At 59.1% G+C, this 12367-nt stretch overlaps 1 protein-coding gene across 9 annotated transcripts in view; it reads left to right on the top strand.

The window, feature by feature from the left end:
- Nucleotides 1-12367, top strand: part of Rab44 (RAB44, member RAS oncogene family) — a 26788-nt gene that overhangs the window by 12340 nt on the left and 2081 nt on the right. For 7 of the 9 annotated variants that reach the window (XM_005389639.2, XM_005389641.2, XM_005389642.2 and 4 more), the window contains 10 exons: nucleotides 1893-2004; nucleotides 3222-3396; nucleotides 4061-4207; nucleotides 4495-4585; nucleotides 4876-4971; nucleotides 5751-5938; nucleotides 6277-7610; nucleotides 9790-9871; nucleotides 10719-10833; nucleotides 11631-11732. In XM_005389639.2, coding sequence (XP_005389696.1) covers nucleotides 1893-2004; nucleotides 3222-3396; nucleotides 4061-4207; nucleotides 4495-4585; nucleotides 4876-4971; nucleotides 5751-5938; nucleotides 6277-7610; nucleotides 9790-9871; nucleotides 10719-10833; nucleotides 11631-11732 — 2442 coding nt within the window. Of the gene's footprint in view, nucleotides 1-1892; nucleotides 2005-3221; nucleotides 3397-4060; nucleotides 4208-4494; nucleotides 4586-4875; nucleotides 4972-5750; nucleotides 5939-6276; nucleotides 7611-9789; nucleotides 9872-10718; nucleotides 10834-11630; nucleotides 11733-11980; nucleotides 12276-12367 lie in introns of those variants that run through there. The other 2 variants (XM_013517131.1, XM_013517132.1) reach the window with 2 other exon arrangements.

Raw genomic sequence — 12367 nt, 5'->3', positions numbered from 1 at the left:
TAAACGAGTCAAATTTTTCCAACAATCCACCTACCTTATGCTACCCTGGCTCTTTACATTTTTTTCTGAGCTTGTAGTTACTATAAGAAGGATTTTTTTTTTTTTTAATGTTGCAGCATATTTAAAACATTAGAATTTCAGCTTTATTTTCTGTTGCTTCAAGGAACATTGATTTTATATAAGCATGTGTTGGTCTCTATAAACCAATAGGACGGAACACCCAGGTAGCATGTATTTCACAGTCACAGCAAGAGTTAAAGATTTTTCTGAATTGAAGACGGAGACATAAAGCATCTTTCCTCATTTCTGCAATTCCTCGGGTCAAAAGGAAATCTAAAACTGCTCCCCTGCAGATCACAAGAGCTGTTATCCTTTCCTGCACGTTGCAATTCTCGACCAGTAAGCCATTCTTGACCAATAAGATCACGAATAGAAAGGCAAGCAAACAATAAAAAAGATTAGCAAACCAAATTTTCTGTTATCGCCCCTTAGCCGGGCAGGCCCTGGGTCTCCATTATGCGCCCTAAATGGACCATGAAATCGAATTTCCCATTGTTGCCCCCACCAATCAGAATAACCTTGCCAGGTCCAACTGAAAATAAAAACACAAAATCAGTCAGAAAATAAAAAGAGGGAGAAATAAAATTAACAAATTCAAAGCTCTATTACATTGGGAATCCTACTGAGAGCCAAAATAAGAGATGTCTTGGCTCAAAGAGCCCATGGGGGCTGGGCAAGGGGTGGTTATGATGGCTCACCCCAGCACTCTGGGAGGCTGAGGCAGGAGGATCACAAGTTCAAACCCAGTCTGGGCAACCTAGTGGCTTAGCAAGACCCTGTCTCAAAATAAAAAAATTAAAAAGAGGCCGGGCGTGGCGACACAGGCCTGTAATCCCAGCACTTGGGAGGCTGAGGCAGGAGGATCATTGCGATTTCAGGACCAGCCTGGGCTACAAAGTGAGCTCAAGGCCAGCCTGAACTGCATAGCAAGACCCTGTCTCAAAAGGACAAAAAAAAAGAAGAAAAAAATTAAGAGGGGCTGGGGATGGAGCTCCGCATGGAGGCCCTGGGTTCAGTCCCCAAGTGCACTAGGCCCAATCTTCCCTTGGTGAGTCTGTGGACCAGGGACCCCCAAGGGTAGTTAAAGAATAATTTCAAAAAGGTAAAATCATGGCCTGTAAACAACCATAAGCAAAGTCATACTGAAGATTTTTTGTTTGTTTGTTTGTTTTTCCGGTACCAGGAATCGAACTCATGACCTTGCGCTTGCCAGGCAGGCAGTTATTAGCTGAGCTAAATCCCCAGCCCCCATACTGAAGGTTTTATTTAACTCATGAATGTTATGACTTGTCTAGGAAACCAGGCCTTTTAGCAAAGACAGATTGGGATCGGAGTGCTGAGACAGACGTGTGAGAGCTGGGTCCTGCCCAGCAGGCTGTGAATCCTTGGAGTTATCTCTCCCGTCAGACAGAACTACTCACATCGCTCTTGGACAAGGTCTACGAGTGGCAGAGTGACTTCGTTTAGTCTGGGTCTTTTCATCGGCCCTGAGCAGCGGCATCCTACAGTCAGGCCGTTTCCCCAAACGTTGCTCGCAGGGTTCACTGTCCACCTTGATGATTTATTTTCTCTTTTGGGTTTTTTGAGATAGGGTCTCACTATGTAGCCCAGGCTGGTCTCACGTTTTTGGCGATCTTCCTGCCTCAGCCTCCCGAGTGCAGAAATGACAGGCATGCGGCACCATACTCCGCTAGGGTCAGATTGTTTCGGGGGCTCTGAAACTGGGGGGAAGGAAAGTGGGAGGGGAGCTGAAGACAACAAATACATGCTCCTTGCGTGCCTGGTCCAGAGCCTTCTCTCTGGGGACGGCTCCCCAACCTGCTTCCTTCCAGGAGGCCAAGTTCCGCTTCCTGGGCAACGAGGAGGAGCTGCAGATGATCTTCGACTGGGTGGACTCGGAGCGGAGGGGCCGCCTGTCCCTGGAGGAGTTCAGTTCTGGGCTCAGTACGTCTGCCCTGGGAGGGCCCCAGGGACCCCTCCGCCAGCCAGGGACTCCCCAGTACCCCCTAGGCACCCCTTTCTGTCCTCTTCCCCACTAACTACTCCTCAGCAGGGTCACCCACCTCCCGGTCCTCACCTGAGGCCAGGCGTGTCCCCTCCTGAGGACAGTACATCCTAGCTTCCGTCCTGGGGACTCTGGGCCCCCCGAGCTGCAGAGGGTGGTGCCTGGGGTAGGGGCTTCCCTGGGGCTGAGCCCCCCTGGCCAGGGCCATGCTGCCACCTACCTCTCGAGATGAGCCTGGGGGGGCCCTGAGAGCCCGAGGTCGCAGAGGAACAAGACCTTTCCGAGTCCCTGCAAGCCGCAGGTCCAGTGCCCGTCTGGCCCAGACCGCTCCAGGCAGCCAGCGTGCTGTGGCCACCCACCTGTTGCTCCAGTTCTGGGGACTGAGAAGCCGAGAACAGAGAGGAGGACTTGGCCTGATGCTGTGGGTGGAGGACAGGGGGAGAGTACTGTCCCAGCAGCCCCAAGGGGGCACCTTCACACCTGGGTCCCATCATGTCACATGGAATAAACTCTGACCCCTGCCAGCCTCACAAGCCCCATGCCACCCAGACCCTGCTCACCTCTCTGGCTCCTTGGGCACCAGGGGTCCCCTCTGTCTTGCCAGCCTGGCTCCTACCCCAGGGCCTTTGCATGTGCTGTGCTCCCTCCCGGACCACTCACTCCTTCTGGTCGTTCATGGCCCAATTTCCTAGCCACCCCCTGTCGCCTTGGAAATGACTGGGTTTATTCTTTTCATTGATTTAGCAAATCTGCTTTACATGGGGGGAGGGGCAGGAGGAAGAAGAGGAGGAAGAGGCGGAGGGAGGAGGGGAAGGAGGATTAATTATCATTGTCATCCGCACTAGAATTTCAGCTCCCCCAGGGCTGGGATTTGGGCTAATTTTGTCACCCACCCATAGCAGACGCTCAGCAAACAGCCCTTGACCGAGCGCAGGGCATTTGTTGGCCACTGTGCAGCCGCTGTGTGACTTCAGTCGGTCTCTTGGCGTCTCTGGGCCTCAGGCCATCTGCGCCATGAGTCCCTTGAGTGGACTCCCCAGCTTGACCCAAGGACGGTGTGAATTCGGCTCTGTATTCGTGCGATAGGCACAGGGATAATTCTTCTCCAAGGACCAGGGCAGGGCCCAGCCACACTCTGTGCCCCTCTGTCCACCAGAAAACATCTTTGGCTCCAGCCTGAGCACCCAAGGGCTCCGCAGGCGGCGGCCACCGCCCTCCCCGCGGGTGTCTGTGACCGCCAGCTTCCCGGCACTGGAGGAGGCCGACTCAGAGGAGAGGGAGGCATTCCTTGCCCTCCTGGGACAGCTGGGGACCGGCCCCTCGATTCCTGAGTAAGGCCACGCCGTGGGGACCTCGCCGGGGGCTGCCAGCCGGGGGTGGGCACCACAGGGCAGAGAGAGCTGCAGTGCTGCCTTGGGCACCGGCATAGGGTGCCCTTGGGGGCTCAGAGAAGGGGCTGTGCTTGGAAAGGCCCCCCAGGGCCACCGGAGGCTGCACTCAGGTCTGTCCCCGCGGGGCAGGATCCTCACCCAGGCTCCGGGGGCAGGGCCGGTGGAGCGGGAGCCTCTCGGCCTGACGCAGCCCCGGGCACTGGTCTTCATGACTTAATTAAATCCATACGAAAGCAGGATTTATCGAGTGCCAACCGTGTGCCAGCCCCCGAGCTGACGCTTTTGTTGAGCAAGTCTCTCACCCCCGGATGCCCTTGCCAGGCGGGTATCAGCCTCCCCAGTTCACAGGGCCGCCCAGAGCGGGCACGGGGCTGGCCAACGGCCACACGCTCGAGTGGGGAAGAGGGGTGCAAATAAGCCCGGGCCGTCCACCTCGCACCCCACTGAGTCGCTGTGGCGGGGGATGGAGAGGGCGCATCCGGGAAGGTCCTGTCTGGTGCCAGCGGGGTTGAGTGGCCCACATGCCACGCGCACGGCTCTCCGCGTTGCCGTTAAAGCTAAGGCGCGGGCACCCCCTCGTCCTGGCCCCTGCGTCCACTCTCAGGGAGAAGGAGATCTGGCAGCTGTGGGGGAAACTGAGGCAGGAGGAGCCCCAGCTGGTGGGCAACCTGGAGGGCTTTCTGGCCGAGATGAGCAGCCGCCTGCAGGAGGTCCGGGCCGACAAGGAGGCCCTGGAGCAGACGCTGAGGAAGTGAGTCGGCGGCCGCTGTGCCCCCTGGCGCGGGGAGGGCTCAGCACCCGTGGGGTGAACCAGGACTGAGCTCCTCGCCCCGGGTGGCTGGTGGAGGACAGGGGACAGAGCGGGTCCCTCCAGCTACCTTCTGATCACCTACGTCACAGAGTTGGGTGGCGAGGCACAGCCCTGCCCGGGGTCTGAGTGACAGGGACGGCAGCAGGGCGAGGACAGGGCTCAGAGGGGCCCCGAAGCCAGCCCAGAGGTGCCAAGGGGCCACCGGGCGCCCTCCCTGTCCCTTGCAGGCGTGACTCTGACCACCACCGCGAGGTGTGGCAGCTGTACGAGGAGATGGAGCGGCAGATCCACCGGGAGAAGCGGCAGCTGCAGGCCCAGGTGGGCCCCTCGCCTGCCCGCAGCGGTGTGGAGGCTGCTGGGCCCTCGGGCTCCCCAGGGCCATGGGGTGGGCGAGCGGAGCCAGGGCCGCTTCCTGTCCCTGCCAGGTCTCGCTCTCCCCAGGGGGCAGCTTCTGCTCTCGGGCCTTACCGTCCTTGCTGCAACAACGTAGGTGCAGGCAGAGGACGCCGAGACCCCTCCTGCTGGGACGCCTGCCCCTGCACCCCGGGCCAGGGTGGAGGTGGTGTGGGGAGGCGCCCAGCTGGAGGGCTCAATCGTCTCCTCCGCAGAGCGAATCCCGGGGCCAGGCCCTCAGTGCGCAGATGCAGGAGGCCCTGGAGGCCAAGGAGCTCGAGGTACAGCGGCTGCAACAGGGCCAGAGCGAGGTGAGTGGCCTGGCCCCCCAGCACCCTCTGCAGCTCCATCTCTGCACCCCACCCAGCCCCGGGGCGTCCTGATGAGAACAACACCCTGAGCCCTTTCCATCCTAAGGCCAAGCAGGGCAGTGCTTGGGGAACCTGTCCTAGCCTCAGTTTCTCCATCTATACAATGGGGGTGACCCATCCATGGCGTCTTCCAGGCTCCATGTGTCCAATGAGGTCATAAATAGGAAGGCGCTGGACAGACGGGACCTAGTAGGTCGCTGTCCACCTCTTGTCTACATTGTCAGCCGAGTGACCTCTTCGAACTTCCCTGTCCCCAGAGGTGTGAGTCCCTCCCTCCCCTCACCTCAGGACTCCTCACCGAGTACCTACCATATGCCCGGCACTGTGGGAGGTTCGGAGGGACACGTGGCCCTGCCCAGAGAGCCGCCATCAATCAGGGGACGACGTGTGATGAGGACCCAGGGCCAGGAGGGGGGTTGGGAGGGGTGGACAGGTGGGGAGTTGAAATGAGCAGCGAGGGAGTCTCAAGGCCTCACTGAGACCGTGACAAGGCATGAAGACCCAAAGGGGTGCGTGTTGGGAAGAGCGCTGGGCCAGAGGGAGCGGCTTGTGCCAAGGCCCTGGGGTACTGCCCTGCAGCCACGATTCAAAGAATAGCAAGCAGACCCAGGGGCGATGCCTCCTCAGAATCCAGAGCCCAGCAGAGTGGGGCAGGGGGCTGTGGCTGGGGAGGGGGGCAGCTGCACATCCTCCCTCCCTCCCTCTCTTCCCCCAAACAGCTGGAGGCCCAGCTCCACAGCCTCAGTGACAGCCACCGAGAGGCCACCTCGGAGAACTTGCAGCTCAGAGAGGCTGGGCAAGACCTGGCCGGGCAGCTAGAGGAGGTGCGGGGGCAGCTGCAGGTGACCAGGGGACACCTGGATGCTGCCAGGGGCCGAGTGTCATGGCAGGTGGAGGAGGAAGTCAGGCAAGTGCTGCCACCTCCAGACTGCACGCAGACAACGTGGCTGGGGTGAAAATGTGCATATGTGCACACACACACACGCACGCACGCACACACGCATGCCTAGTGCAGTGCTGGGGCCCTAGAAACCCGAACACTAAAGCCCGGAAGCATCGGGTGGGCCCAAGATCCCGGAAGGCTTCCTGGAGGAGGCAAGGCTTCGCGTGGCCTTAGGGGAGCAGGGGAGGCCTGGGGCGGGGGAGCCAGGCAGGAGGGCTGTCTGAGCCGGCCTGGGGACTTGCGGGGTGGAGTGACGCTGCCTCCCTGCCCCTCCCCAATTTCACTTCCCACTTCCTTCCCAGTGTCCCGGGAGCGAGCAAGAAGGTCCCAGGCACTCAGGCCGAGGCCTCCGAGGAGGGCCCCCTGCCCGGGCTGTTTGGAGACAGTGACGACTGGAACCAGCTCCTGAGTGGCTTCAGCAGCCCTTGGCAGAGAGCCCTGCAGCTATCCTGGAGCCCACCCCCCACCCCCCACGCTGCCTCAGGACCCCCGACACCCCGAGTGGTCAGGCAGATCTCCATCTCCGAGCCGCACCCTGGGCCGGATCCAGATGGGCCTCCGAGGAGCCCGACAGGGCCGCCCCCCAGCACCCAGGATGGGAAGGGAGAGGACGTGGCCGGGCAGGCCATGGGGCCAGAGCAGCCTGTTGGGCCCGGTGGCCTGGAACCCAGCATCGAGCCGGCAGCTGGACTCCAGGCTGGCTCCCCCTGGGGTCTCCTGGGGGCCCCTGCCAAGGAGTCCGGGAGCCTGGTGGCAGCGGCGCTCAAGGTCCTTGTTCCTGTGGAGGACGCTGGCTCTCGACCCCCTTCCCAGGCTTCCACTGGGCTCAGTGAGCAGCTCCAGGCCTCTGATGACACAGACCCTGGGCCCAGGCCTGCCCCGGCCAAGCAGTCCAGGCAGAGAGACGCCCCACAGGCTGAGGGCGCCGAACCGGGCCTGGCGTCCCTGGGAGCTCTGGTTCCCGCTGAGGGCCTGGAGCCTGTGGGTCAGGCTCCCCAAGAGGTCCCGGAGCTGGGCGAGCCGAGGCTGGCCGGGCAGGATAGCCACCCTGGAGAGCTCAGGGAAGCTCATGGCCAGGTCCCTGGGCCAGAGAGGATGCCAGTCCAGCCCCTCCAGAGTCCTGAGGAGGAGCCCCAGGCTGGGGAAGGAAAAGCAGTAGGCCGAGGCAGGCAGGATCCCAGTTCTGAGCAGGCAGCTGAGGCTACAGAATCCACCCAGCCAACCCCTCTGCCTGCTTCTACCCATGCTGAGCCACTGCAGGCTCTCTTGGCTGTGGCCCCTGCTCGTGGACAGCTGTCCCCCGCAGGGCAGTCTCCCCCCACAGGGGTCCAGGAGCTCCCACAAACCCTTCCCACCCCAGCTGAGCCCAAAGCCCCACCCAGGCCCCAACCTGACACTGCCCAGGCAGAGAGACAGCCAGGCCGCCTTCCACCTGGAGAACCCCAGGCGGAGAGCTGGCCCTCGGCCCCTGGCATGAGCTCCTCCCCAGGGCACCCTGCCGCCACCAGCCAGCCTCAGGCTGACCTCGACTACCTCTTCCACGTCATCTTCCTGGGCGACTCCAATGTGGGCAAGACCTCCTTCCTGCACCTGCTGCACCAGAATGCCTTTGCCACCGGGCTGGCTGCCACCGTGGGTAAGCGCCCCGCCAGGGAGAGGGACCCCAGGGAGGCGGCAGGTTCTGCCATGGCCACGGGCCCTGTATGAGGCATTATTTTATATGGGCGTAATCTTACTATTGCACTAATCGTCTCTAATTACATGTAATTTGCTTTTTCTGCATTGATCTGATTAGCTTATAATGTGCCACATCAACAAAGCACCCCGCAATTTAGGTGCCAGGGCTCACCGGTGGTAAAAGCAGCCAGTCTCCGCCCACGTGGCCATGGACAGGCTGCGGCAGGGCCTGGGTGATTTGCTCATGACCAACCCCGGGCCAGCCTGCATGCCCTGGCAGGAAATCTCCCTGCTGTATCTTACCCAGGCCACGGTGGCAGAGCATGGCTAATTAGAACCCAAGGTTCCTGAGTTCAAGTCCTAGCTCCGCCGAACTTACTAGGGATGTGAGCAAGGGCAAATTATTTAACCCTCGGGGTGAGCGTTCTGTGGCTGTAATAAATACCTGAGATAACGAACTTGCAGGGAGCAAAGCTTTCTTTGGCCTCGCTGTCCCGGAGGTCTCAGCCCATGGTTGGCGCCCCATCGCCTATGGGCCTGTAGCAAAGCAGCATATGGGAAAGCAAAACTGCTCACCTCAAGAAAGGAGGGGCTGGGACCCCACATTTCCCCTCCAGAGCACCCCTGATGACCCGAAGACCTATCTTCACCTCCTAAACTTCCCACTACCTCCCGATCGCACCGAGCTGGGGCCCAGCCTCCAACACGTGGGTCACTTCAGACCCGAACTGTACTGCCCCAGTCCTAACTAAGGTCCTCACCTGCAGCACGAGGACAACAGTAAAGCCGACTTCCGGAAGTGGTGGAAGGGTTGAATTCACATCAGGCTCGAAGAATAATATGCGGCAGATTACAAGTGCTCAGTACATGTTAGCTGTTCTTATCAAGGAAATATTTGATCATGTCTAATTCAGTGGCTTATGCAAATGAAGCATAGAGCCTTTGCTCCCCAACAGTGTCAGGTGATGTGGCCGCAGAATCCAAGTTAGGGCTTTGGAGGGACAAAGACAGTGTTTTGTGTCAGGCCAGCGAGTGTGCCCAGTGGGGACAAGGGCCAGGCGGGTGGCCTAGGACTGTACTCATCCAAGAGAGGCCTGGGTCAGGCCCTCATGCTTGTAACCCAGGGCCACCTGCCTTCGAAGCCCAGCCCCCATGCCGGAAGTTGAGCCCTTTTTGGGGTTCAGCAGGGCGCTCGCCATGGAGCTGATCATTTAAAACAACAGATTCCTGAGAAGGGGAAAACCACCAGGCATCCTGTGCTCTAGTCTTAGCACCATGGGGGGGGGGGAGGTGGAGCCGGCAGGAGCAGAGGACAGTGAGTTCAAAGAGCCGTGGGAGTGTGGGGTCTCCGACGTGGTAGCTCTGGAAGCGGAGGCTCATGGGTGTTAGAGCTGAAGTTCCTCGGACCGGGGCTTCTCAGGACCTTCAGGAAAGAAGGCAGAAGGGCAGTTCTGTCCTGCTTCCCTGCTTTGCAGGGATTAGGCTTCTTTCGGGGAGTCCCGTGTGCGGGTCTGCAGCAGGCAGCAGCAGGGGCTGGGGGGAAGGTGCACCCCAAGGACCCCAAGCTTCCCCTGGGATTTTACTTTTATCTCCATGTTCCTGGGGACAAAAAGGATCTGATGGCGGGTGTGGTAGTGCATACCTGTAACCCCAGTACTGAGGAGGCTGAGGCAGGAGGATCACTTTGAGTTCAAGGCCAACCTGAGTTACATAGTGAGTTCAAGGCCAGCCTGAACTACATAGCGAGACCCTGTCTCAAAATCTTCCAACCAAAAAGAGTCTGGAACTGCCATCACAGGAAGGGGTGGGCCTGGCAGGAATGGGGACCGTGTGATCACAAAAATGGGCTTGAGACTGTCACAAAGCTACATGAAGAAAGGGTTCCTGGGTTGTGTGAGGCATAAGCAGCGCTGTGCAGGTGGGGGTCCACGGCACCTGGGCAGGGTGTGGCTGGTAATCTAAGCGGCCTCTCGGAGGAAGTGGGCTCTTGGGCCCAGGAGGAGGGATTTGGAGAGCAGAGGGGGAGCCCAGTAACCAGGCTGCCTCCCCCGTCAGCTGGGGTTGGGGACACGCGTGTACATGGACAGGCTCGGCAAGACACCCTGGGTGGTAACGTGTGTCTCCCCTCTGTGTTCCAGGAGTGGATTTTCGGGTCAAAACCCTGCTGGTGGACAACAAGTGCTTCGCGCTGCAGCTGTGGGACACGGCTGGCCAGGAGAGGTGCTGTGTGCTTCGCCCTCAGGGACCTGGGCTGCAGAGGGCCCAGGGGTGGAGGGAACCGGGCGGGAGGCCACCAAGGGCCAACGAGCGGCCACACCCCAGGGTCCTAGGCACAGGAAGGAGGGCAATTCAAGGCCATAGATGCAAGCCAGGTGTGGTGGCGCACGCCTGTAATCCCAGCACTCGGGAGGCTGAGGTGGGAGGATTGTTACGAGTTCGAGGCCGGTCTAGGCTACAAAGTGAGCTCCAGGCCAGCCTGAACTGTAGACCGAGACCCCGTCTCAAAGAGACTAAATAAATAAATAAATAAATAAGGCCAAGGACGGAGGACAGGGGCCCGGAGTGGGTGGAGGTCGCCTCAACACTGCCATCAGGCAATAGCAAGCGGGTTGCGGGTCCTTCCAGACACCCTGGCCTTCCATCCACCCGAAGACTTTGTGATCAAGGCTCAGAAAAGACCTATTTTCTGACTGCGTCCATTTCTAAAAGCTCATGCTGTGGATCAGCTCGTTATGACTAAGAACAAGGCACCGGGACCGTTCCTGGCAGCAGTGTTTGTGTGACTCAGATGCCCACCTGCAGGGGCCCTTGGCTACATTCAGGCAATGAGCACACTGGAGCTGGGAAGTCACAGAAAGGCCTGGGGACCTTCCTCCTGTACCCAGAGGGAAAGAGTCCTCAGACGGTGAGGCCAGAGGCTTTCTGGCGGTGCCCGGGTGCCCTTGGGTGCCTTTTGAAACCTAAGCCATGAGAACTGTTGGTCAACTTGCACAGGGCGTGACCCGGGCCAGAGAGGCAGGGCCGGGGACAGGGTGCTGTCCAGTGACTCACAGGACTCTCTGGGCAGGTACCACAGCGTGACGAGGCAGCTGCTCCGCAAGGCGGATGGGGTGGTACTCATGTACGACGTCACCTGTCAGGAGAGCTTTGCCCACGTGCGCTACTGGCTGGACTGTCTGCAGGTGAGTAAGTGGTGACTGCAAGGTCCATCCCAGTTTTTGGAGTCAAGAGGGAGCTCGTATCCTGTCCACTCCTCCCAGGATTACAAATGACACAACAGTCCTAACACTGCCACCACCCACGGAGGTCATGTGAATGGATGAGCTGGGAGAGCAGCAGTATGAAAAAACGACAACCACACAGTACCACCTCTAAACCAAACTGCTTCCTTTATCCTGTGAGCGAGCGTTTCTCTTTCACATATAGCAGCTGTTTGTGATGTTTTCCTGCTAAAACCAGGGATGACCTAGTGCTACCCTAGGTGACAATGCCTTTGTTCCCAGCCTCCACGTCCTTCTCCCACACACTTAGCACAAACCTGCCGAATTCTACCGTGGGTATGAGCACAGCTTGAAGCTGCATTAGCGTGAGTTCCTTAGTCTAGATGAAGAGGTGCAAAAGCAGAAGGAGGGAGCTGGTTCTGGGATCTGGCAGGACCTAGATTTGAACCCCAACTTTGCCACCCCAACTCTGTGATTTTGGACAAGTGACTCAACTTCTCTGAACTTCCAATCCCTGCCTCCCCCATGGGAGAGTGGTGTAAAAATAAGCAAAGGCAGGAGCAACCCAGGAAGGCTTCCTGGGGGCGGGGGCGGGGGCAGGGGTGACCTTGGAAGCAAGTGAGGTGCTCGCAGGGAGCGAGGGACTCACTGCAGATGGGGGAAGTGACCCAGGTGAGAAGGACTCAGAGCAGGCCGGACATGGCCAGGGACGCACCAGCCGCCCCCACTGAAGCGCCGGGCCTGTGTTCCGTGCGCAGGACGCAGGGGCGCAGGGCGTGGTGCTCCTCCTCCTGGGCAACAAGATGGACTGCGAGGAGGCGCGGCAGGTGCCCACGGAGGCCGGGCGGCAGCTGGCGCAGGTGAGTGGGCTCAGGCCCTCCCCAGCCCTCCCCGACTCCGCCACCCCGCGGGACACCGGCCCGCGCCGTGGGGAGCCACAGGAACATCGGTCCCGCCGCTGGCGAATTCCCACCCGCAGCCCCAGGCTCCGTGAATCAGCGCCACTCTGCAAGCGTTTCAGAAACTCCACTTAAAAGTCCCTATCAAATCTTAATTTTATCCCTGGCCTCTAATTAACATCCTCCCTTCTAATTTATTCTGCTTTAAGACTCCAGCGCTTCCTTGGGAAGACTACATCAAAAGCCCCCTGCCAGAGCTAGCCTCGGTTTCTTTATAAATGGGACGGAACCATACACTCCAGGAAGACACTGGAGTGCAGGGAAGGGGCGGGGTCACCCTTGCCCCGCCCACGACCCCGCCCCTGTAGCCACCTGCGGCTTCTGGTTGGACGGAGATTTTTTCCTCTTAAAAAGAGCGCACATGTCTGACATAGCGATTCTTTCTCCATGAGTTTATCTGTAGGGAAGAATGAAAAATAATAGTAGGGACAGAAATATCTAATGGATGCCCACATTAGAACAGATGATCAAACGTGTTGGTGTGAGGATATTCTTTATAGTACTGTTTATAAGAACAACCATTTTGCCTGGCATGG

Source organism: Chinchilla lanigera, unplaced genomic scaffold, assembly GCF_000276665.1.
Source record: "Chinchilla lanigera isolate Chin_1 unplaced genomic scaffold, ChiLan1.0 scaffold00036, whole genome shotgun sequence".
In the NCBI taxonomy this organism is placed as follows: domain Eukaryota; kingdom Metazoa; phylum Chordata; class Mammalia; order Rodentia; family Chinchillidae; genus Chinchilla; species Chinchilla lanigera.
Note: the sequence above shows the minus strand (reverse complement) of the source record. Positions and strands in the feature narration are given on the sequence as shown.